Below are 25,408 nucleotides of genomic sequence, written 5' to 3' on the forward strand. Positions count from 1 at the left end.
TTTTCTGTCTTTATAGATTTTCATGTTCTGGACATTTCATATAAATGGAAGCATACAATATGTGGCCTTTTGTGATTGTCTTCTTACATTTAGCATTATGTTTTCAAGGTTCATCCATGTTGTAGCCTGTATCAGTACTTCATTCTTGTTTATAGCCTAAAAATATTCCATTGTATGGATGTGCCACATTTTATTTAATCTGCTAATGGACATTAAGGTTGTTTCTACTTTTTGGAAAATTCATATTTCTGCTATGAATGTTCATGTACAAATTTTTGTGTACACTTATGCTCTCATTTCTTTTAGGTAAATACCTAGGAATGGAATTGCTAGGTCATATGGTAACTCTCTGTTTAGCCTTTTTAGGAACTGCCAGACTGTTTTTCAAAGCCGCTGCACCATTTTACAAAACTACTTGCAGATTCCGTTTCCCCCCCCACCTCACCAATACTTGTTTTCTGTCTTTTTGGTAACCAGTCAAGTGGATTTGAAGTCATACCTTGTTGTGGTTTTGCTTTGCATTTCTCTAATGAATGAGTAGTGATGTGGAAACTTGTGTACTTGTTGGCTATTAGTATATATTAGTATATATATATTAGTATATATGTGTCTATTGAAATTCCTTAAATTGATTTCTTTGTTTTTGTCACCATTGAGTTGTAAGGGTTCTTTATATATTCTAGGTGTAAGTCCCTTATCATATATATATGATTTGCAAAAATTTTTTCCCATTGTGGGGGTTGTTCATTTTCTTGATGGTGAGAATCTTTTCTTCTAGACACTTTCCCACTTGTGTTTATCTCTTATCAAGGAGTCCTACATGCCAGTATCCTCAGGCTGGCTTGGCTAACAGGAGTTTCCTATTTTGACATTTTGGAGATTCCTGTCAGGTCCACTTTTCCCTGAAGACTCTTTCTCCCAAATTATCCTTCTATTTCTCTAACCTCTAAAATTGCCTTTCATTTGACAATGGCTTGGTATGATCGAAAAACTCGGTCAGCCACCAACTGACATTATGTGTGGATTAAGTCACTCCGTATCACTGGTTCTCAGTTTTCTTTTCTGTAAAATAAGTTGATTTATTTCTGGTAATCCCTGTGAGTGGTAGACTTCATTCACCTGATACTTGATTTTGAAAGAAAAACTTGTTAATCACTTTGCATTTGTGATTGGTAAGATGTGTGCAGTATGGGAGAGGTGGATTGGGATAGAAGCAGAAGTGTCAGCTGGCCTGGCACATTTGTGATGCACTGATGTGACCTTGGCTATTTTCTACCATTTTAGTTTTCCAAGAGTATGGAATGCTAACCATTCATATTCTAGTGTTATACATTTGGGAAGGATGATCCTTTGATCTATCTAGTTACCCTTTCCATCCATTGTTTTCTTTACAGACCAATTCCTATGAATTTACAGAAAACTCTTAGATTCAAAGATCCTCCCCAAATCTCGAATTTGAATAAATACCATTTTGTTGATCAGAGAGATGTGTTTGTGCTTGTTCTTTCATTTTAAGACTCGTTTTTTTGTGTGTGTGTTTTTTTTAATGTTTATTTATTTTTGAGAGGGAGAGAGAGTGTGCATGAGCTGGGGAAGGGCAGAGAGAGATGGAGAGACAGAATCCTAAGCAGGCTCCATGCTGTCAGCGCAAAGCCTGATGCAGGGCTCAAACCCAGAAACCTTGAGATCATGACCTGAGCTGAAATCAAAAGTCATGAGGCTTAACTGACTGAGTCATCCGGGCACCCCAAGACTCTTTTTAGGTGCTTGAGTAGATTTTCCTTTTATTGGTGGTGAGAAGAAACTACTTACCATAGTAAGTGATAAACTATAACATGAAATGTGTTTTTCATGTTTTAGCACCAAATGCCTTTCAAAAGGCTCTTCAGAAATTTAGCTGTTTGTCCATGGTATGCATTTAGTTAACGTTCTAATGTATTTTCAGAATTACAAATAAAAAATAAATAAATAAAACTTTCAAAAAAAAAACTGCTCTGATAGTAACAGGTCATTTGATCCAGAGCAAATGAGAATTACTTAATCATAGCATGCTTTTTGAGTACTCAAGATGTAGGCCATGTTGTTTCTTTTCTAGACATGCATGAAGTTTTTTATTTCCCATATTAATAAAGGTGGTGATGCTTAGAAAAGTAGAACTTCAGTATATTTCCTTTCATTTTGTTTTTTAGGTCTCTATTTGAGAGAGAGAGAGTGAGTGTGTGTGTGAGAGTGAGAGTGTGTGAGCAGTGTAGGGGCAGAGAGAAAAGGAGAGAATCCCAAACAGGCTCCATGCTGTCAGCACGGAGGCTGATGCAGGGCTCGATCCCATGAACTGTGAGATTACAACCCCAGCTGAAATCAAGAGTTGGACATTCAACAGACTGCTCTACCTAGATACCCCTTCTTTCAAATTTTTTCATCAAGGTGCCCCTCCTTTCAAATTTTTTAAAATACTTTTGAGGAACATGGATGAGGCATTCTATTTATTACTGACAAAGTTTGTGTAGGCATTTTTTAAACAAGCAGCAATTACTTTTTCTTGAAAAGTTTATTTTTAATAATTCTATGTTATTTGTAAACTAACTTTGTTTATTGCTTATTCTCTTCATCATGAAAGTTAAAATAATTCCAGAGTTACTTTTACCAGTAACAATTATTTGACAGGCAAATGATCTCTACCCTACTGGATTATAATCTTCTTTGGATCAGACAGTAGCCTTATTACCATTACCTAGTACATTGTAGGTATTCAGAAGTTTAAATGTATCAAAATACTCAATTTCGTTTAACTATTTCTCTATAAAAGGAAGGATAACACATTTGTTTATATTAACAGCTATCAAAATGAATTCTTTAATCCTCACCAGCATCTTCTGACAGTGCTTCAGGTACAAGTTAACATAGGGAGAGAAAAAAGGTTATAATGTATGTCAGAGCTAATATCCTTCATATATAAAAAGTTCTTTGAAATTAATGAGAAGTGAACACTTTTTTTTTTAACATTCATTTTTAAAAGAGACAGAGCCTGAATGGGGGAGGGGGAGAGAGAGAGGGAGACGCAGAAACTGAAATAGGCTCCGTGCCTGCACACACAGCCTGATGTGGGTCTCAAACTCACAAACTATAAGAACGTGACCTGAGCCAAAGTCGAATGCTTAACTGAGCCACCCAGATGCCCCAAGAAGTGAACACTTAAAAAGAGGCAATTCACAAAGGAATTAGATGATGTTTATCTACATGTACACACATATGTATAGTGAATATTCCCAGAAAGATAGACCATATTAATGAAATAATAAGATTCTATAAAAAGGAACATCCAGGCATTAAAGATGTACTCTTAGAAATTAAACATATGAGAGCAAAGATTTAATAAAATTTGACAAATATACTAGGAGATAGTAAGTTTCCTGAAAGTATAACAAAAATATAGTTGACACACAGGGCAGACATATTCAATATATGTGTGTGGATTCAGTGTCACCTCATACCTGTTAGGATGGCTATTATAAAATAAAACGAAAGAAAAACTACAAGCATTGGCAAGGATGTGGAAAAATCGGAACCCTTGTACACTGTTGGTAGGATGCAAAATGGTGCATCTGCTGTGGAGAACAATGTGGAGGATCCTCAAAAAATTAAAAATAGAACTGCCATATGATCCAGCAATCCCACTTACGGGTATATATCTGAACATACTGGAATCAGAATCTCAAAGAGATATTTGCCCTCCCATGTCCATTGTAGCATTGTTTACCATAGCCAAAAAAACAGAAGCAACCCATTGTCCATCAACAGATGAATGGATAAAATGTGGTATATACACACAATGGGATATTATTTAGCCCTAAAAAGGGAAGGAAATCCTGCCACATGTGATCACATGGATAAGCCTTGAAGATATTATGGTAAGTGAAATAAGCTAGTCAGAGAAGGACAAATACTGCATGATTCTACTTAAATGAGGTATCTGTAATTGTCAGACTCCTAGAAACAGTAGAATGAAGGTTGCCAGGGACTTGGGGGAGGAAGAAACAGGAGGAAGACTTGCTATATAAACATTTAGTTGTGTGAGATGAGTAAGTTTTAGAGATCTTCTATACAACATTGTATTGCTACTTAACAATACTGTTTAATACACTTAAAAATTTGTCAAGAGGGTAGATCTCATGGTAAGTGTTCTTACCATAAAAAAATCTGAATCCAATAGAACAGAAAAAAAAGTGTGGATTCAATGAATGAAATTAACCAATCAATAAAAATAATGCTAGATTAAAAACAAGTAGCCTTTACTAAACAAAAATTGGACAATTGACTAAGAAAACTTTAAATTTATTGTAATCCCCTGCAAACTGCCACTTTTTGTTTATTATTATTTTATTATTTTCTTTAAGGGATTTTTTTCAGGTTGGTATCTTGCCTGATTCCTGCATTAAAGTTGAAAAATAAGAATTCCCTCCTAGTACATTGCCAGATTGATCTGTTTCTCACCCCTCTAGATAATGCTCAAATTCCAAATAAAGCAGCGTTTCTATGGCTATTTTGTTGGCCCACTTTCAGAGTAGCATATGAAAACAGCATATGGCCAAAATCAATGTTGTGATGCCATCTTTATCCCTTAATCTTTATTTTCGCAGCATTTTTCCTCCTAAGCCTTGAGCCATTTTTCATTTTAACATGTTGGAGGCTGCAGCCATACAAATGCATCAGTCTGTTTAGAAATTGTCTCTGAGAATGTATGCCAAATTCCCATTCAGGAAGTAAGTTTTAATTAGTCTGAATTTATTTTCCATTTTAGTAATCCAGATTAGAATTTAGAAGATCTCTCTGGGGGTACTCGGTGGCTTGGTCAGTTGAGCATGCCACTCGATTTTGGCTTAGGTCATGATCCCAGGGTCATGGGATCAAGCCCCGTATAGGGCTCCTTGCCTTGCGTGGAGACTGCTTTAAGATTCACTTTCTTCCTCTCTTTCTGCCCCTCACCCACTTGCTTATGTGCGTGTTCTCTCTCTCTTTCTCTCTAAAAATCGGAGATTTCTTGGTATAAATGGTAAGTGTTGCTCTATATAAAGAAAATATTTAAAAAATTTTCCAGGATCTGTAATTAAATTAAATATCTCACAGTACCAGTTTATTTTTTTTTTTGCTTTAATGAATTTCCAGTTTCTGTCATACAATCCTTCATATATGTATAAATATACATTTATATATATTTAATGTTTTATTTATCTTTGAGAGAGAGAGTGTGAGTGGGAGAGGAAGAGAGAGAAGGAGAGAGAAAATCTTAAGAGGATCCACTTACAGCAGCGAGCCTGGTATGGAGCTCAAACTCATGAACCATGAGATCATGACCTGAACCAAAGTTGGGCACTCAACCACCTAAGCCACCTGGGGCACCCCCGTACAATCCTTTTATCTTTAAGATATTAGAAAAAAATATCCATACTAGAAGTAAACTTTTCAGCAATCTGATATACTTGCTACTTGACAAATTTCCCTTATAATCTTTTTCCTTGTGTAGCGTTATTCATGACATTCCTCAATTGGTATATCTTTTCTTTTTTAAGTTTATTTATTTATTTTGAGAGAGGGAGATACAGAATCCCAAGCAAGCAAGCTCCATGCTGCACTGTAGGCACAGAGCCCAGCGCAGGTCACAAACCCACAAACCCGCAAGATCACAGCCTGAGCAGAGATCAAGAGTCCGATGCTTAACTGACTGAGCCACTCAGGTGCCCCCTGATTGATACATATATTTTTTTAAATGTTTATTTATTTTTGAGAGAGAGAAAGAGAGCATGAGCAGGGGAGGGGCAGAGAGAGAGGGAGACAATCTGAAGCAGGCTCCAGGCTCTGAGCTGTCAGCACAGAGCCCAATGCGGGGCTTGAACGGAGTGTGAGATCATGACCTGAGCCGAAGTCGGACACAACCGACTGAGCCATCCAGGTGCCCCAAGATAGATATATTTTTTAATTCTCTTGGCTTAGCTAAATCTTTAAGATCATAATTGAAGCTGAGGCCAGTATTTCTCAAGCAATTTACAGAGAACACTACACACATGATCTGTTGCTAGATATGGTGGGAAAGTTAGGTTTCCTGTTCCAGTGAGTTTGGAAAATTCAAATGATACATTTTAAGCAGGTTTGCAGTCGTGTTTTGTTTTGTTCTGTTTTGTTTTAACTTCAAAGATGTCTCTAAGTCTTTAGTTTGCTGATATCCACTGTGACTCTTCAAGATGATGTCCTAGTGTGTTATTTATCAAGCTTCTTTGACCATGGACTCCCTTTTAAGAAACATTGTGTAGGGCAAATAATTCTGTATCCTTCAGCCTTTCTTTTAATATCACATGAAAATAATTCAAATCTGTCTTGAGGAGACTCAAGTGTGAACATTCTCTTAATACTTCATAATGTGCTCTCACTTCTTTTGTGGTTGATCTTGCCTTATTTTGACTCTGTTACCTGCTGTTTCATCTCTGCTTTTCACTCCTAGTATGAACTAGCTCCTTCTTCCTGACAAAGAAGAAAGTTAAAATGTTGCATAAGATAGGGAGCAAATTACAATTGGATTTCTGTCACAGCCATTTCCTTCTCTGTCCCAGAAACTCAGGTTCTTCCCTCAGGCTCATCCTGTTCCTATAGGAGCATACTGCTTTGGAATATACTGCTCTAGGCAAAATCTTCTCTGACCCAATAATACTATCAATAAGTGCCATTATTTATTCCATATTATCAATAAATTATTTTCTAAACATTTAAAAACTGAGAATAAAGAGTTTGCAAGTTTACTGTTAGTGGGGCAGGATATTCAGGAAGAAGGTTTTGAAAAAAAACGAACAGTAAACACTCCCAACTTCCCTTTTAAACAGCAGTATTTAGTGTTGTCTTTTAATTTTAATCATCTTATTTATACCATTAATGTATTACATGCCTCTCCATGCCAAGATATTTTACTAAATATTACGGAGAATCGGAAGTGTCTCAAGATTTGGCCCCAGCCCACAAATAACTAGTTAGTAGAGAAAATAAATACAAATGAAAAAATAACAGGTAAAGAGGTGAATAATACAAGAAGTGCCCTATGTTGATACATGTTACAAGATGAGAAGTATGGACAAGCAATATTTGTTATACAGAGAAAAGAGAGGCACAGTTTGACCTAGGTGTTCTGGGGAATTTGCAGAAAGGATTAGACTGAATGTCTAAAGTTGACCAAAATTACTAATTAGGGAAGGGAAGAAAGGGCATCCTAGGATGGAGAGAACATGAGCAGAGACACCAGAGAGAAAAGGGTGGGATGTGTTTGCAGGGCAAGGGCCCGAGAGTTCTAGAGGTTATTTGATAATTTGAAGAGGTATCAAAATGTTCTATGTAAAATACACAGACACACAATCACATCGTAGTATGTATGCTGTCTGGAACTTTTTACACCTATACAAACTATATAAATCATGTATACACACAGGTATATATACTCTTTTTAAAAAATGCAAATGGGATCAACAATGTGTTTATTTTACTTTTCAACATGTCATGGCATCTTTCTGTTTCCATATCAACAACAGATCTTCAGAGTATTTCACTGTTCAGAATATAATCACAGAATATTCCATCGAATGGGTAAGAACATTTAAACTAAACTCTACCAAAGATTCAGAAGTACTAAAAGGTAAATGAATATGGATAGTAACATGAAGCCAGATAATCTGATTGTAAGGTGTCTTCAGTTTCTGGCTTTCTGGCCCAGCGAGCCGTTTCACCTTGTTTCTGATTTGCCTCGGTGGAGCAGGAGGGACCAGCTTTTACCTAACTCCCTGGGAAAATTTCAGGCACTTCCAGTCTCTTGAAAAATCCCAGGCCAGACATCCAAGTTCATTTTCCTTTCTGATGGCATCTTCTGTGGATAATTGAAATCAGAATATTTACACCTGCTCACAAGAATATGCCCTTCCTTTACCTTAGGCTTGTACAGAACAACATACCAGAATAAAGTACACTGAGCCTGACATCAAGACAGGAGATAAGCTTATTCAGAGGGGAGGGAAGCAGTCTTTTCATTCCTTAAGATTGAACTATCAATGACTAAGGTTCCATTTGGCCCTACGGTTATGTTATTTTGTGAGTATTTGCACAGCTGTCATGTAAGTAAAAGCTATGACTTGTTCTGTGCAGAACTAAGTCCAATGACTAGAAGACTAAATATGGTGTTTACAGTAAAGAACTTCCTAACAGCATAACAAGAGATGTTCTAAAGTAGTCATTCTTAATGGCGACCTCCAAATCTTTCATGATGCCTGAAAACTGTCTCTAGGGCTGGTATTGGTTGGGTAGGACTGACTTTCAGAAAGACTGTTTTAAACTGAAGAAAGAAGAAGAAAGAAGGAGAAAAAGAAGAAAGACTGTTTTAAGACGGCTTTAAATTTGTGTGTATGTGGTAAAATACAGACAACATATACTGTCTTAACCATTTTTAAGTGTACGGTTCAGTGGTATTAAATGCATTCACATTGTTGTGCAGTCATCACCATCATTCATCTCTGACTCTTTTTATCTTGTAAAACTTTATACCCATTCAACAGTGACTGCCATTCTCTTCCCTCAGCCCATGGCAACCACCATTCTACTTTCTATCATTTTGACAACTCTAAGTACCTTGCCTTAGTGACATTCTGCAGTATTTGTCTTATTGTGACTAGCTTTTTTTACTTAGCATACTGTCCTTAATGTTCATCCATGTTGTAGCATACTGCAGGATTTTTTTTCCTTTTTAAGGTTGAGTAATATTTTGTTCATCTTTTCCTCCTTTGATGGACACTTGGGTTTACTTCTGTGTTTTAGTTATTGTGAATAATGCTGCTGTGAACATGAGTTACAAAAATCTCTTTGAGAACCTGCTTTCAATTCTTTGGCGTATATATCCAGAAGTCGAATTCCTGGATCAAATGGTAATCCAATTTTTAATTTTTTGAGGAACCACCATACTGTTTTCCCCAACAGTTGTCTCATTTGATATTCCCACCAAGTGCACAAGGGTTCCAGTTTTCCACATCCTCACCAACACTTGCTGTTTTCTGTTTTTCTTATAGTAGCCATCCTAATGGGTGTGAGGTGGTACCTTGTTATAGTTTTGCTTTGCGTTTCTCTAATGATTAGTGGTGTTGAGTATCTTTTCGTGTGTTTATTGCTATTTGTATATCTTCTTTGGAGAAATGTCTATTCAAGCCCTTTGCCAATTTTTGAGTTGGTTTATTTTGTTGTTGAGTTTTAGGAGTTCTCTATATATTATGGATTGTAATCCCTAATCAGACAGAGATATGATATGTAAATATTTTCTCCCATTCTGTCGGTTGCCTCTTTTCTATGTTGATAGTGTCTTTGGTGTACACAGTATTTAAATTTTCATGAAATCTAATTTGTCTGGTTTCCTTTTGTAACCTGTACCTTTGGTGTCATATCCAAGAAGTCATTGCCAAAGCCAGTATTGGAAGCTTTTATCCTATGTTTTCTTCTCAGCATTCTATTGTTTTAGGTTTTATACTTAATGTCCATTTTGAGTTAATTTTTCTATATAGTGTTAAAGGCCTAATTTCATTCTTTTGCATGTCAATACTCAGTTTTCCTCACACCATTTATTGCAAAGACCATCCTTTCCCTATTACCTTTGTCACGTATTTGGCCATATATGTGAGGATTTATTTCTGGGCTCTTTATTCTATTTCATTGGTCTATGTCTCTTTCTTTATGAAGACAGCTTTAAACATAATTTTTCTTTTCCAACCCAACATATGATCTCTGAGGTAGTACTTTGCTAGCTATCTTGTGTCAGGCAACTGTTTTTCAGAATAAGCTACTGAGTATATCCCAGGAAAAGGAAAAGTTGAAGGTGGAGAATCCACGTTATTTGATACTTCGATTTTTCTGGCCCTTAAATGGAAATAATCTAGATTAAAACACATATAGGTCCTATTATTGTTTCATGTTTTCCTAGTTTTGGTAGATTTTGGAAACTGATAACAGAAAGAGAAGCTAAAAATTGAATCAGAAAGTGGTTTGCTTATGGTAACATAGCTAATAATAAGCATTTACTCTGACACCTAGAGTCTTTTAATTTCCAGTTTATTCTTCTTTCTACTGCATATTGAGCTGTCAATGGATTTTATTGAAATGTAACTATTTTATTTTTATTTATTTAAAAAAAAATTTTTAATGTTTATTTTTAAGACGGGGAGAGAGCATGCGAGCAGGGGAGGGGCAGAGAGAGAGGGAGACACAGAATCTCAAGCAGGCTGCAGGCTCTGAGCTGTCAGCACAGAGCCCAGTGTGGGGCTTGAACCCCAGAACTGTGAGATCATGACCCGAGCTGAAGTCCAGTGCTTAACTGAGCCACCCAGGCACCCCCAAATGCTACTATTTTAGCAGGATTTGACTCTTTAAATTATCAGAAAATCCTCAATTTATTATAATTGCTAGATGATATGACTAACAGTATTTGTTTCCATATTCCATTTCTATTTTCATTTCAATTCAAAAGAATCAACGAGAATATGTTCATTTTATAGAGCAGAGTTTGGCCAACTATGGCTCACAGACTGAATCTGGCCCACAGGTATGGGTAAAAATACCATAACACTTTATCAGAGCACAACCACTCATATCCATTTATGTATGTATTGTCTATGGCTGCTTTCTGCTACAACAGCAGAACTGAGTCATGTAGCAGAATTGAGTCATAGTAACAGAAATTATATGGTCCACTAAGCCCAAAATATTTACTCTTCTGCCCTTAGAGAAAAATTTTGCTGACCCGTATAATAGAGGAAAAGTTTAAAACCAAACATTGAAAACTCTTAGGAAAATGATTAAACCACTGGCAGATTTGAGTTGAAAGCACTGGCTTTTTGAACGTTTCTTTGCCTTCAAAATCTAAAAATGTCAATTTTAAGATCTAATTTAATTAGATCTGATTTCCATTAATTTAAGATCTAATCCCAAATAATAAGTTCTAGATAAATTATAATGAATATCCTTTTTTTCCCAAATAAAAAACAACTTTTCAACTGTTTGTTTAGTGCTGCATGTATGTCAGGCAATGGGGAGGAGCTAGCGGGTGAAATTATAAATCCTGCCCTTGAAGGAATTAAGGAGATAAAATAGAAATGTGGAGTTCCCCCCCATCTTTTAAGTATGACATTTTCAAGTAGTGACTTTTTTCTTTTTCTTAGAGACTGCTGTGTTACAGAAGAGGACGTAACTTTCAGAATAATCCTAAATGAGAAGGATGAGTCCAGATGTGCCTCTGCTGAATGATTACAAACAGGACTTCTTTCTGAAGCGCTTTCCACAGACCGTTCTTGGAGGCCCTCGATTCAAACTAGGCTATTGTGCCCCTCCTTATATATATGTTAATCAAATTATCCTTTTCCTGATGCCATGGGTTTGGGGTGGATTAGGGACACTTTTGTATCAATTAGGGATTTTGGAAGACTATTACACAGCAGTACTTTCGGGTGGACTGATGCTTTTCACTGCATTTATCATCCAGTTCACAAGTTTATATGCCAGGAACAAATCGGTGACCATAGAAAGAATGCTAACCACAGATATCTTAGCAGAGGAAGATGAACATGAATTTACAAGTTGTGCTGGTGCTGAGACTATCAAATTTCTCATTCCTGGCAAGAAATATATAGCCAATACAGTTTTTCACTCTTTTCTTGCTGGGTTAGTGTGTGGTCTTGGAACATGGTATCTGCTTCCAAATAGAATGTCCCTGCTGTATGGCAGTGCAGGAGGCGCTGTTCTGCAATTTGTCTTCGGATGGATGACATTATGTATAGGAGAATATTCATTAATTGTAAACACAGCTGCAGAGACTGCGACTTTCCAAACCCAGGATACTTATGAAATCACTCCTCTTATGAGACCTCTTTATATTTTTTTCTTTGTTTCTGTAGATCTTGCACACAGGTAATAAGCTACCAAATACTTTGTCACTTGCTTTGTTTTCAAGCATACATACACAGTATGAGCTCTCCTTAGTATTAAAAAACTGAATCTATGAAAGTCATCAAGACCAAACCATTGGGTGATAGTTGTTCTGATGATTAATCTCTTCGGAGTAATCTCTGTTAAACATTCATACTAACGTAGTAATTAAACCTTATTGAGGAGTTGAAAACTCTTTGGTAAGAGAAATCAGCAAAATTTCGATTCTCTGTTTCACTTTAAATAAGGAGCTATGTGCTATAAGCTAGCCTGGCTGAGACCTGTGAAAAGGGAGATGGAATTTTCCTATGAGGGTATAATGAAGAATTTAAAATTTATACCATAAATATTATGTACAGATTGAGTGAATTTAAGATGAGTAACATTTCTAATTTTGTTATAATAACTATGTAGGATGAATACTGATTTTTAAAAAATCAATTTGCTATAGAAGAAAAATATACTTTTTTAACAAAACTGTTTACCAAACTGTTTACAAAATTGTTGGATAACCCCCTTTGCTCACCTTTTATAAATCTGACTTTTCTTTCTCTGTTTCTGTAGATTGCAGCTTTCTCTCTCACGGGTTTATGTCCAGATAGAAATGTAAAGGCATTTAATGGACTGAATGTCTTCAAATTCATATATCAAAGCCTGTCCCCCAGTGTGATGGTGATTGGAGATGGGGTCTTTGGGAGGTGATTAGGAAAATGAGGGTGGGGCCTTGGTCTGATGGAATTAATGCCTTATCAGAAGAGACACCAGAGAGCTTGATCTCTCTCTCTCCACTATGTGAGGATACAGTGAGAAGGCTGCTGTCTGCAAACCAGCAAGAGAGTTCTCAGCAGAACCTGACCATGCTGGCACACTGATCTTGGACTTCCAGCCTCCAGAATAATTTCTGTTGTGTAAGCCACCCAGTCTGTGGTATTTCATTATGGCAGCCCAAGCTAAGACAGATTTTGATACCATGAGGTGGGTTGCTCCTGTAACAGATACCTAAAAGTGTGGAAGTGGCTTTCAAATTGGGTAATGGGTAGAGGCTAGAAGAGTTTTGAGGTTCATGCTAAAAATGTGGACTTAAAGGCATTTCTGGTGAGGTCTTAGAAATGAGAACATGTTCTTGGAAACTGGAGGAAAGGTGATTGTTGGTATAACGTGGCACAAAACTGTTCTAATTTTTATGGAAAGTAGAACTTGAAAGTGATGAAATTGGATAGAGAGTTAAGGAGATTTCCAAGCAAGTGGCTAAAAGAACAGCTTGAATTGAAGAAGGAATTGCTAAGCAAAAAATAATCAGAACTAGAAGATTTGGAAAATTTTCAGCCTAGCCATATTGCAAAAAAAATGAGAAAGCATGTTCTGAAGTGAGCACCAAGAGTGTGACTGGACTAACACTAAAGAGTTCAAGGGGTTATATGACCAGAAATATGGCCAGTTTGAACTAAAGCAGTCAGAGACCAGATGAAATTAACTAAGGCTGTTAGACTTCTTAGATTTGACAGGTCTTTAAGAAGAGGGGAAAAATGACCCCAAAAGTGATTCAGAGATTGTCAGGGCTACTTCCTTGGTTTCAACGAACTAGAAGCTGGAAGCCTTGGGTCTAGTACTTGCCCTGCAAAGCGTTGGGAGTGGGACCCACACCTAGAGCTGTTTGGGTAATGATGGCAACCCTGGGGGCCTAGAGGGCAAAATATGGAACCAAGAAGATTCTTCCTCAGCCTTAAGGTCTAATGGAATTTGCCTTGCTAGGTTTTGGACTTCTTTGGAACCTGTCACCCCTTCCTTCTTTCCTATTTCTCCCTTCTGGAATAAGAATGTTCATTCTGAGGTCACCTGGGTGGCTCAGTCGGTTAAGGGGCTGACTTCAGCTCAGGTCATGATCTCACGGTCTGTGGGTTCCAGCCCCGTGTTGGGCTCTGTGCTGACAGCCACTTGGAGCCTTGAGCCTGCTTCAGATTTTGTGTCTCCCTCTCTCTCTGCCCCTTCCCTGCTCATGCTCTATTTCTCTCTCTCTCTCTCTCTCTCTCTCTCTCTCTCTCTCTCTCTCTCAAAAATAAATAAACATTTTAAAAATTAAAAAAAAAAATGTCCATTCTGGGGCTGTCCCACTGTTTTATTTTGGAAGTACATAGCTTGTCTGATTTCACAGGTTCACAGCTGGAGAGGGATTTTGCCTCAGGATGGAGTGTACTTGAGTCTCACCCATATCTGCTTTAGATGGTAGTTAGATGAAACTTTGGACTTTAGCCTGTAGAATTGATGCTGGAATTTTTTAAGACTTTTGGACCTGTTGGGATGGAATGAATGTGTTTTGCATGTAAGAAGAACATGAGTTTGGGAGACTGGGTTAGAATGTTAAGGACTGAATGTTTCTGCCCCCTCAAAATTTGTATGTTGATGCCCTAACTCCCAATGTGATGGTATTTAGAGATGGGGTCTTTGGGAGGTAATCAGGTCATCAGGCTAGTCCTATTCTTACGGGATTGGTGCCCTTATAAGAAGAGAGACCAGAGAGCTTGATCTCTCTCCTTCCACCATGTGAGGATGCAGTGAGAAGTTGGCTGTCTGCAAGGCAGGAAGAGTGTTCTCACCATAACCCAACCATAATGGCACTGATTTTCCTGTCTCTAGAACTATAAGAAATAAATTTCTGTTATTTAAGCTACCTGGTCTGCGGTATTTGTTATGGAAGCCTGAAATAAGACATTTAAAAATATTTAGCTATTTTGTATACTGAAACTGACCTATTCTTAGGTATCCAATTGCTATTCCTTAAATCTTAATCTCTTCTCATTGTGCTACATTTGTGGACCAGAGGACACTATAATATCCTTTTTCTTCATCCAATCAAATATGTAAGGGAAAAATTAGTTTATGGGAAATTCATCTATAATTGCTCTGTTAGTACCATTACCATTTATTAGCTGTAAAATATGTTACAGTTAAATACTTGGTTTTGAAAAGTTAGGAATAAAATTAAGTTTACATGTGTATGTATACATTTGACCCCTTTTTAAAGATGGAGGTTTATAAGATTATTTTCACAATATAGATTCTTGAGTTACTGTCTCACTGTGCTATTTCTGAAATCAGAAGTTATATACCTGCTATAATACACCTTTGCATTTAAATTGATGCTCCAGGTTCTTTAATTTCTTTTTTAAATCTCGGTTAATTTATAATTTGATTACCTTGAATTTCTGCATTACTCATTTCTGAATCAAAGGACATAAATGTTTTTAGTACATTGTAGTTGGATTTAATGTACAGTTTTAATGTTTACGGTTTGATCATTACAAACAGGTTTTTGTTTTTTTCAACTAAAAGGAAAAGACAAAAGCAGGCCCAAATCTGTTCATATAGAAGAAGATGACATATTTGTGCAGAAAAATTACCTCTCACTTGACTTAGAAATTTTTAGCTTCCGGTTAACAAACTAATAAAGAAGATGATCTTTATACAGTAGATATGATACTGCAGATAAAAATGTATGAAATGTGTGCACTGTTCAAATTTGAACAGTTGTCAGATATATCAAATTGTTTCTTAATTTTATTTCAGAGAATGTAAAAGTTGAAGAGACAAGCCTCACAGTATAATATTTTCTCTTTCCCCATTCTTTATTCTACCCAGTACACTGTGTATTAATAATTTACTTTTTCTGTACATTTTCATCAAAGACTGGTATTAAATCTACAGTGCTTATAGTTCATAGACTCTCAGGAATTGTTTGAACATATGATGCATATTTATTTCATCTTAGCCACTATAAACATCTTTTTGCTGGACGTGGATATAGTGTACAGAATTTGAAATATTTTTATAGCTGTTAGAGTCAAAGTTTTTTTTTTCTTGAGGTCTTAGATATTTTGCCCTAGAAGATTCTTATTACATTATCAGAAATAGAATTTAAACATACTTTCCGTATGAAAGACTTGACCACAATAATCATTATTTGGGTCTGAGTCATACAGGAAAGTGATCATGATGTGTGGTTGCTCAAAATACGAATGCTTATATTTATGTATGGTATTCTTGTATATAAATAAAATTTCTATGTCATTGCTTATTAAGAACAAAAAGATTTAGGGAGGTTAAATCAAACTTGGGTAAAATATTTCTTGAGTATACATTATTTTTACGCAAATTATACTATACTTAAATATATTAGGAAGAGAAATGTTGTCTTTAACAAGAAACATAACTACAGATCTGCATGTTTTCCTTGACCTTCCTGTGGTTTATTATGTGTGGTTTGATTTTCCTTTTTGTCACTTGAGTATTTTCTTCCCAGAATGAAATACATTTTAAAACTACACTACGAAAAGTATTGTCCTCTAATTTAGCATCATATTGTTAACCTTGTATTCATTAATTCTCTGCTTATAAAATTTGAAGGACATACATTATGAGACAGTGCATTAGCTGACGTAGTCTTGATAGCTTCGGAGCAAACACATTATGTCATTATTATATCCATAGTTGCTATACATTTGCTTCTGGGCTGTTAACATATGCTTAAGTGGATAATTATTACAGAAGGTGCCTTTCTCCTTGACTTTGATTCCTAGCAGCTCAGGTATTCAAGTACAATTATGCTGTGAGTTTTGACATTTAGTTTTTTATAAGTTATCTTTTGAACACTGTAAGTACTAGGACATTATTGGTTTCTGGACAAAGTATGGTCAGCCTTATTTCAAAAAAATTAGTTATATTTTGATAGTGTTTATGCTTCTGTGCTTTGAGTTTTTGTTAAGTCATTCAAAGCCATCTAATTTTTAACTGGTAAATGCTGTATGAAGAACAAATTTCTCCACTTTATAGAAATCATCTCTAGTTTATGAAATTGTATTTTACAAGTTTGTATTCTCTATAAAATAAAAACAATATTATAAATGCTGGTTAAGTTCCCACACCAATCCACAGAGACACGTTCATAGCCTAATGTTGCCAACTTCTGATATTGATTCTACTGACTTCAAGTTCTGGGACCTGGGGGTAAGACAGTACTGGGAGAGTAGGAAAAAGAAAAGAGCTCTCTTTGCTAGCTACTAACGTTATGAACATCAGTAAGGCTTTGGCTTTCCTAGAGTTACTTACAATTTTAAATTAGAAAATTTTAAACTCTCAACAATCATTGGTAGAATTTTAGCCAATGTAGGTTAGACAATTACAGGAGAAATATTTTTGCTCTGGACTCAGTTCAGTTTTACAAATCCCTGAATTCAATTATTCAGTAAACTGCTTTTAATTACTTCTTTCCACATTGGAATCCACATATTTTCTAAGTGCTAATCTTGTACACAATTGAGTAGGGGTAGTGGCTGCTATGGGAGAAGGACAATGGTCACAATTTACAAATGTTGATATTTTGCAGTTTGGGACTAGGATCTTTTTGTAAGTGTTCCTTTGTTTTGGGGGAGTGGGTGGCATGTGTTTTATTTTTCCTGGGAAGATCCTCTCTCTATATTATTTTGTATGATTTAAATGTTCCCTTTTCTTATAGGTTTACGGTAAACATACCAGCTCTAGAACAAACGAATCAGATTTTACACATCTTGTTTATATTTTTACCCTTTCTGTGGGCACTTGGGACTCTGCCCCCACCTGATGCCCTTTTCTTATGGGCAATGGAGCAGATTTTAGAGTTTGGCCTTGGAGGCTCATCTATGTCAACCCATTTACGGTAATTATTTTAAATATTAAGGTTCTGTGTAACTTAAAGTATAATTTTTCTTTTCAATCAAATCTTTCTTTTTTTCTCTGCAGGTTATTAATAATGTTCATCATTTCTGCTGGAACAGCGGTAACATCGTATTTCATTCCCAGCACTGTTGGTGTGGTTCTTTTCATGACTGCACTTGGGTTCTTGCTGAGTCTTAACCTAAGTGACATGGGTTTTTTCTTCAAACACAGTGCGACTGGACACAGAGTTGGAACCAAATCTAAGGCTTTACCCAGTGGGTCAGAAAAACAGTTTACTTGGAAGGAATGCCTTTTCTATATTATTATATTAGTCTTGGCTCTCATAGAAACTAGTTTGCTGCATCATTTTGCTGGTTTCCCACAGATTTCCAAAAACAGTCCTCAGGCTATTGTTGGCTATATTTTGATGATATTGCTTATAATACTGTGGCTACTTAGAGAAATTCAGAGTGTCTGTATCTTTGGAATTTTCCAAAACCCTTTCTATCCAAAGAATGTGCAAACTGTGACTTTATTCTTAGAGAAGCAAAGAAGGCTTATGAAGATTGGTGTTATCAGACGGATTTTGCTAAATCTAGGTAAGAAGATAAAATCTACTAATTTTGTGTTTTAGCTAGGAAGTGTACAAAAATATTCCCATATTTTTGTAATATACAACATACAGGCGTTCATTCTTTTATGTTTTGTTTTGTTTATTAGTTTTTTCAGTTAATTGCTTAAATGAGCTCATAGAAGAACACATATCAGCTAAAATAAAATGTGGTAGAAGAGGTTACTTTGCTTTAATTAAATAATGTCTTTTTTGGTTTGTCCTAGTGTCGCCTTTCGCTATGATAGCATTTCTTTCATTGGACAGTTCCTTACAAGAGCTCCACTCTGTGTCTGTCTCCATTGGGTTCACAAGAGCTTTTAGAATGGTAATCCTAATAAGCACTTAACAGTATTTTCCTATTGCTAAGCTTGTGATTTTGTTTATTCTAACAGTTTACTTAAATTATCCAATTCTGCCTAATAAAGTGGATAATTTTTGTACTGTAGGTGTGGCAGAATACAGAAAATGCTTTATTGGAGACAGTCATCATATCAGCAGTGCACTTATTAATCTCCAGTACAGATGTGTGGTGGAACAGAAGCCTGGATACAGGTATCAGACTCTTACTGGTAAGGATACGTTTCAATAGTTTTATTGAGATCTATTTCATATACCATAAAATCACCCACTTAAACAGTTCAGTAGTAGACAGAATTTTACAGCCATCACCATAGTCTAATTTAGACCATTTTCAACATCCCAAAAAGAAACCTCATGCACATTAATGTCATTCCCCCATTCCCTGTCCTAACCCCACTCCAGTGCCAGCAACCATTAATATACTTTCTGTATCTATGGTTGCTTTATTTATCAGATCATGGATTTTTAGGTTGTTTCCACTTTCTGACTATTATGAATAATGCTGCTGTGAACATTTGTGTACACATTTTTGTACATGTGTTTTTGGACGTATGTTTTAATTTCTCTTCACTGTATCTGCCTAGGACTGGAATTTCAGTTCATAGTAAGTCTATGTTTAACAATTCAAGGTACTGCCAAACATTTTTCCAAAGTGGTTGCACTATTTTACATTTCTACCAACAACGTATGAAGATTCTAATTTCTCTACATACGTGCTAACACTTGTTATTATCTGACTCTTTCATTATAATCATTCTGATGGGTGTGACATGCTATCTCATTGTAATTTTCATTTGCATTTCTCTGAATGCTAATGACACATCTTTTCATAAATTTATCAGCCATTTGTGTGTATTTTTTGGAGAAATGTCTATTCAGATTCTTTGTCCGCTGTCTGTGGATTGCCCTTATTGTTGAGCTTAAGAGTATTTTTTTAATGTATTCTGGATACAAGTTCCTTGACAATATATGATAAATAAAAATTTTTTCCCATCTTGTAGGCTTTCTTTTTCTTGATAATATTCTTTGAAGCAAGAAAGTTTTAAATTTTGCTGAAGTTCAATTTATCTCTTTTTTCTTTTGTCACTTGTATTGTTCGGGTCACATCTAATAAACACTGCTGCCTGTTTCCAAATCATAAATATTTACTGTGTTTTCTTCTAAGAGTTTTACAGTTTTAGCTGCTACAGTTCAGTCTATGATCTACTTTGAGTTTATTTTTGTGTATGATATGAGGTGGAGTTCCAAATCCATTCTTTTGTATATGGTATACAATTATCCCAGCACCATTTATTGAAAAAGCTATTCTTCCCTCAATGATTTTTCTTGGCATCCTGGTCAAAAATCAAATGACAAATGTGTTATTTCTGGACTCTTCAATTCTTTTCCATTCATGTATGTCTATCCTTATGCCAGTCCTATACCGTCTTTATTACTATATTTTGTAGGAGGTTTTGAAATTGAGAAGTGTGAGTCCTCTAACTTTGTTCTTTTAGAGATTGTTTTGATTCTTCCAGTTCCCTTGTATTACCATGTAAATATTAGTTTCAGCTTTTCAGTTTTTGCAAGAAGGCATCTGAAACTTTGATGGAGATTACCTCAAATCTGTAGATCAATTTGGGGAGTATTGCCACCTTAAAAATATTTATTCTTCCCATCCATCAACATGGCATGTTTTCATAGTTTTTAAAAAAAAATTTTAACATTTATTTATTTTTGAGAGACAGAAAGAGACAGAGCATGAGTACGGGAGGGGCAGAGAGAGAGGGAGACACAGAATCTGAAGCAAGCTCCAGGCTCTGACCTGTCAGGACAGAGTCCAAAGCAGGGCCAGAACTCACAAGCTGTGAGATCATGACCTGAGCGGAAGTCAGGTTCTTAACTGACTGAGCCACCTAGGCGCCCCTCAAGATCTTTATTTCAAAAATGTTTTGTAGTTTTCAGTGTTGCAAGTCTTAAAGGTTTTATTAAAATTTTCCTAAGTATATATTTTTTGATGATATTATAAATGGAATTGTTTTCTTCATTTTTTGTTTTAATTCATTACTAGAGTATAGAATACAATTGATTTTTTTTTTAATGTTTATTTATTTTTGAGAGAGTGAGAGACGGAGACAGAGCGTGAGCTGGGAAAGGGCAGAGAGAGAGAGGGAGCACAGGATCCAAAGCAGACTCCAGGCTCTAAGCTGTCCTCACCGAGCCTGTGGCGGGACTCAAATCCACAAATTACAAGATCATGACTTCAGCCAAAGTCGGACCCCTAACTGACTGAGCCACCCAGGCACCCCTTGATTTTTTTTTAATACTGATTTTGTGTCCTAAAACCTCACTTCTATTAGTTCTGATAGATTTTTAGTGGATTCTTAAGACGTTCTGTATATAAGATCATGTCATCTGCAATATGGTAGAATTTTTTTTAAGGTTTTTATTTATTTATTTTGAGAGACAGAGAGTGGGAGAGGGGCCAAGAGAGAGGGAGAGAGAGAGAATCCCAGGAGGCTGTGCACTGACAGTGCAGAGCCTGACACAGGGCTCCAACTCACAAACCATGAGATCATGACCTCAGCTGATGTCAGATGCTTAACGGACTAAGCCAACCAGGTATTCATAGTAGAGGTATTTTTTACTTATTTTCCAATCTAAATATCTTTCATCTCTTTTTCTTACCTAATTGCCCTGTCCAGAACCTCCAGTATAATGTTGAATAGAAGAGTGGACATCTTATGAGGAAAGCATATTCCATCATTCTCTATTAAGTTGATGTCATTCTTTTACCATTAGACATGATATCAGCTATTGTAGATGCTCTTTTTCAGGTTGACAGCTCCCTTCTATTTCTGGTTAATCTTTTTATCATGAAGGGTATTGGATTTTGTCTGATGCATTTTCTGTGTCTATTGAAATGGTCATGTGATTTTTGTCCTTTAATCTGTTAACATGGTATAATAAGTTGACTTCTGGTTGTTAAACCAATCTTGCATTCCAGGAATAAATCCCATTTGTTGTGATATATAATCCTGCTTATATGTTGCAGGATTTGTTAGCTAGTATTTTTGTGTGGTTAATATTTATATGTTATCTGTAGCTGTCTTTTCTTGTCATGTCTTTGGTTTAGATATCAAAATAACACTGACCTCATAGAATGAGTTAGGAATTTCATACTAGTTATTCTTAAATGTTTGATCATATTTGATATGTATCTTAAATATTTTGTAGTATGTGGTATTTTGTAATATGGAAGCTATCTGAGACAGTTTTTCTCTGTGGGTAGCTCTTAAGTTACAAATTCAATTTCTTGTTACAGGTCTATTCAGTTTTTCTATTTCTTCTTGAGTTGCTTTATGTTTTTCTAGGAACTTGTCAGTTTCATCTAAGTGATCAAATTTATCAGCATACAGTTCATAGTATTCTCTTATAATCCTTCTAATTTTTTTCTGTAAGATTGGTGGTAAAATTATCTCTTTCATTCCTGATTTTAGTAATTTGAGTCTTCTCTATTTTATTCTTGGTCAGTATAGCTAAAGGCCCGTCAGTTTTGTTGATCTCAAAAAACCAGCTTTTGGTCTCATTGATTTTCTCGATTTTTTAAAATAGTCTCTATTTTATTAATTTTTGTTAATCTTTATTATTAAAAATTTTTTTAATGTTTATTTTTGAGAGACAGAGCGTGAGCAGGGGAGGGGCAGAGAGAGAAATGGAGACACAGAATCCAAAGCTGGCTCCAGACTCAGAGCTGTCAGCATAGAACCTGATGTGGGGCTCGAACTCACGAGCTGTGAGATCATGACCTGAGCTGAAGTTGGATGCTTAACCAGCTGAGCCACCCAGGCGCCCCTAATAATCTTTATTATTAACTTCCTTCTGCTTACTTGAGGATTAGTTTGCTCTTTGTTTTCTAGTTTTTAAGGTAGAAGAGTAGGTTATTGATTTAAGATATTTCTTCTACTAACATAGGCACTTAAAGCTAGCTATAAATTTCTCTCTGAATACTGTTTTAGCTGTATCACAAGTTTTGGCATATTGTGTTTTTATTTCATTCATCTCAAAATGTTTTCTCATTTTTGTGTGATGTCTTCTTTGATCCATTGGCTATTTAGCAATATGTCTTCTAATTTTTTTTAAGATTTTATTTTTAATTAATCTCTGCACCCAATGTGGGGCTTGAATTTACAACCCCAAGATCAAGAGTTGCATGCTCTACGGGCACTAAGGAATCTACTCCTGAAATCATTGTTGCACTATATGCTAACTAATTTGGATGTAAATTAAAAAAAAAGAAAAAGAGTTGCATCCTCTACCAATTGAGCAAGCCAGGTGCCCCAGCGATGTGTCTTTTAATTTCAAGATTTTTAAATTATTTATTTATTTCTGTTGTTGACTTCATTCTGTTTTAGTTAAAGAACATACTTTGCATGGTTTGTATGAACATACTTGGTATGATTTCAATCTATTAAGGTTTGTCTTAAGTTATGACTTCTGTTTCTTAATCTATAGAATACTCTCTAAAATAATGATAAATTAAGGATAGTTGCTTAATTATTTACCACTTCTGGTTCTCATGACTTAACAAGCATGTAATGCAAAACTTAGTCAACCTTAAGATCAAGGGGTGCCTGGGTGGCTCAGTCAGTTAAGCGGCTGACTTCGGCTCAGGTCATGATCTCGCGGTCCGTGAGTTCGAGCCCTGCGTCGGGCTCTGTGCTGACAGCTCAGAGCCTGGAGCCTGTTTCGGATTCTGTGTCTCCCTCTCTCTCTGCCCCTCCCCCATTCATGCTCTGTCTCTCTCTGTCTCAAAAATAAATAAACGTTAAAAAAAAAAAAAAAGATCTAGCTAGCACTCTATTGGTTCTCTTTAGTATTAGTTTTTTTATAGAGAGCCCAAACTTTTATTTTTTCTCTCTCTTTTTTTTAAGTTTATTTATTTATTTTGAGTGAGAAAGAGCACACACATGTGTGAGCAGGGGAGTGGCAGACAGAGAAGGAGAGAGAGAATCCCAAGCAGCCTCCATGCTGTCAGCATAGAGCCCAATGAAGGGCTCACTTGATCCCACAAACTATGAGATCATGACCTGAGCCGAAATCAAGAGTCAGAGACTTAACTGACTGGGCCACCCAGGCACCCCGAGAGCCCAAACTTTTAAAAATGTAGACTCATGGGGCACCTGGGTAGCTCAGTCCTTTCAGTGACTGACTCTTGATTTTGGCTCAGATCACGATCTTGTGGTTCCTGGGTTCTAGCCCTGCATCAGGATGTGTGATGATGGTGCGGAACCTGCTTGGAATTCTCTCTCTCCCTCTCTCTCTGCCCTCCCCCATTCACACATGTTCTCTCTCTCTCAAAGAGAAGTAATTAATTAATTAAAAATAAATAAATGTGGACTCATTTATTACTTGTGAGGTTGGAGAAAATTATAACAAGTATCTCATACAAGAGCTATTTCCTCAAAAATATTGCAGCAATAATAAAATCATACAGTTTTTCTTACATGACCTTGAAAATTCATGAAGTCTTTAAGAATAAAAAAAATCATTTTTCCATCTCTGCAGGTTGGTATCATGCGTGATCGTCTGATTCAGTTCATCTCTAAACTGCAGTTTGCCGTGACTGTACTTTTTGCATCGTGGACTGAGAAAAAACGTCGGAAGTCCACCACCACTTTATGTATCCTCAACATTGTCTTCTCTCCATTTGTGCTGGTCTTCATAGTTTTTTCTACACTACTCTCCTCTCCATTACTCCCCCTCTTCACCCTTCCTCTGTTCTTGGTGGGCTTTCCCCGACCTGTTCAGAGTTGGCCAGGAGCAGTGGGCACCACAGCCTGCATGTGTGCAGATACAGTATACTACTACCAGATGGTCCCACATTTGACCACTGCACTGCAGTCTGCAATGGCAGCTGGAAGTTTAGGTAAGTAAATGGGCTGTGCTCACAAAATCTTCACCAATGTATTTAAAGTACAAAAAAATGAATATACAGAAAAAGTCTTTTGATCCAACCATTATATACATTCTAATACTATGATATATGGCAGAAGGACTAAATATGAAATAGAAGTGTATATCTTGCTTCTTATTTTGAGGTGTAAATAAAGTCACAAAATAAGAATAATAAGGGAAAATTTCATCAAGGTGATTTGACAGTTTTTTTAAAACATTTTCTTGGATAAAATCAGGTTATGGTCCTACCACTGAAACATGAAAAAACCTTATCTACCAGAACTTCCATGAATCTATAGTGAGTTCACATCAAGCAAATGCAATGGCTTAGATCCATAAAGATTAAAAACTAGCTTTATGTAATATCAGATTGAAGGGTTTAAGGGAGTTTGTTCATACCTTATTAGTTATTGTATAACAATGTAAGCAGTCTGATGAGGTTACAGGGCAAGATGACAAAAGCTATGGCCAATGATCAGTAGCCTCCCAAAATGAAATACTTTGCAAATATCAGCAAGAAAAAATATTTTTGATGAGGATAAACTAATTTTATGAGTTAATGCTTTCATTGTACACTAACTAAAAATTCAACTATATTGCACTTCTTGAGGTTGGTTTTAGATAAAGTACAAGCTGATGCCAGAGGTGTGTTATCTCCTACCATTATTTACCTTAGCCCTTGAAACTTGTTTTAGAAATATCTAGTGACATCTTGGCAAACTGGTTCTAGGCAGAAGGTTAATTTCAAATCAGAATTTTTTTTTAGTGTATTTATTTATTTTTGAGAGCATGCACCTGAGTTGGGGAGGGGCAGAGAGAGAATCC

The 25,408-nt window shown here is 36.1% G+C and overlaps 1 protein-coding gene across 2 annotated transcripts in view; it reads left to right on the forward strand.

Moving 5' to 3' along the window:
- The window catches only part of PCNX4 (pecanex 4), a 39,210-nt gene that overhangs the window by 2,196 nt on the left and 11,606 nt on the right, over positions 1 to 25,408 (forward strand). Inside the window, exons 2-7 of one of the 2 annotated variants that reach the window (XM_043556289.1) lie at positions 11,223 to 12,960; positions 17,495 to 17,674; positions 17,758 to 18,272; positions 18,511 to 18,611; positions 18,733 to 18,855; positions 24,194 to 24,554. In XM_043556289.1, coding sequence (XP_043412224.1) covers positions 12,923 to 12,960; positions 17,495 to 17,674; positions 17,758 to 18,272; positions 18,511 to 18,611; positions 18,733 to 18,855; positions 24,194 to 24,554 — 1,318 coding nt within the window. In that variant the 5' untranslated portion in view covers positions 11,223 to 12,922. The remainder of the gene's footprint in view (positions 1 to 11,222; positions 12,961 to 17,494; positions 17,675 to 17,757; positions 18,273 to 18,510; positions 18,612 to 18,732; positions 18,856 to 24,193; positions 24,555 to 25,408) is intronic. The other variant, XM_043556288.1, reaches the window with a different exon arrangement.

This window comes from Prionailurus bengalensis, chromosome B3 (genome assembly GCF_016509475.1).
Source record: "Prionailurus bengalensis isolate Pbe53 chromosome B3, Fcat_Pben_1.1_paternal_pri, whole genome shotgun sequence".
Classification (NCBI taxonomy): domain Eukaryota; kingdom Metazoa; phylum Chordata; class Mammalia; order Carnivora; family Felidae; genus Prionailurus; species Prionailurus bengalensis.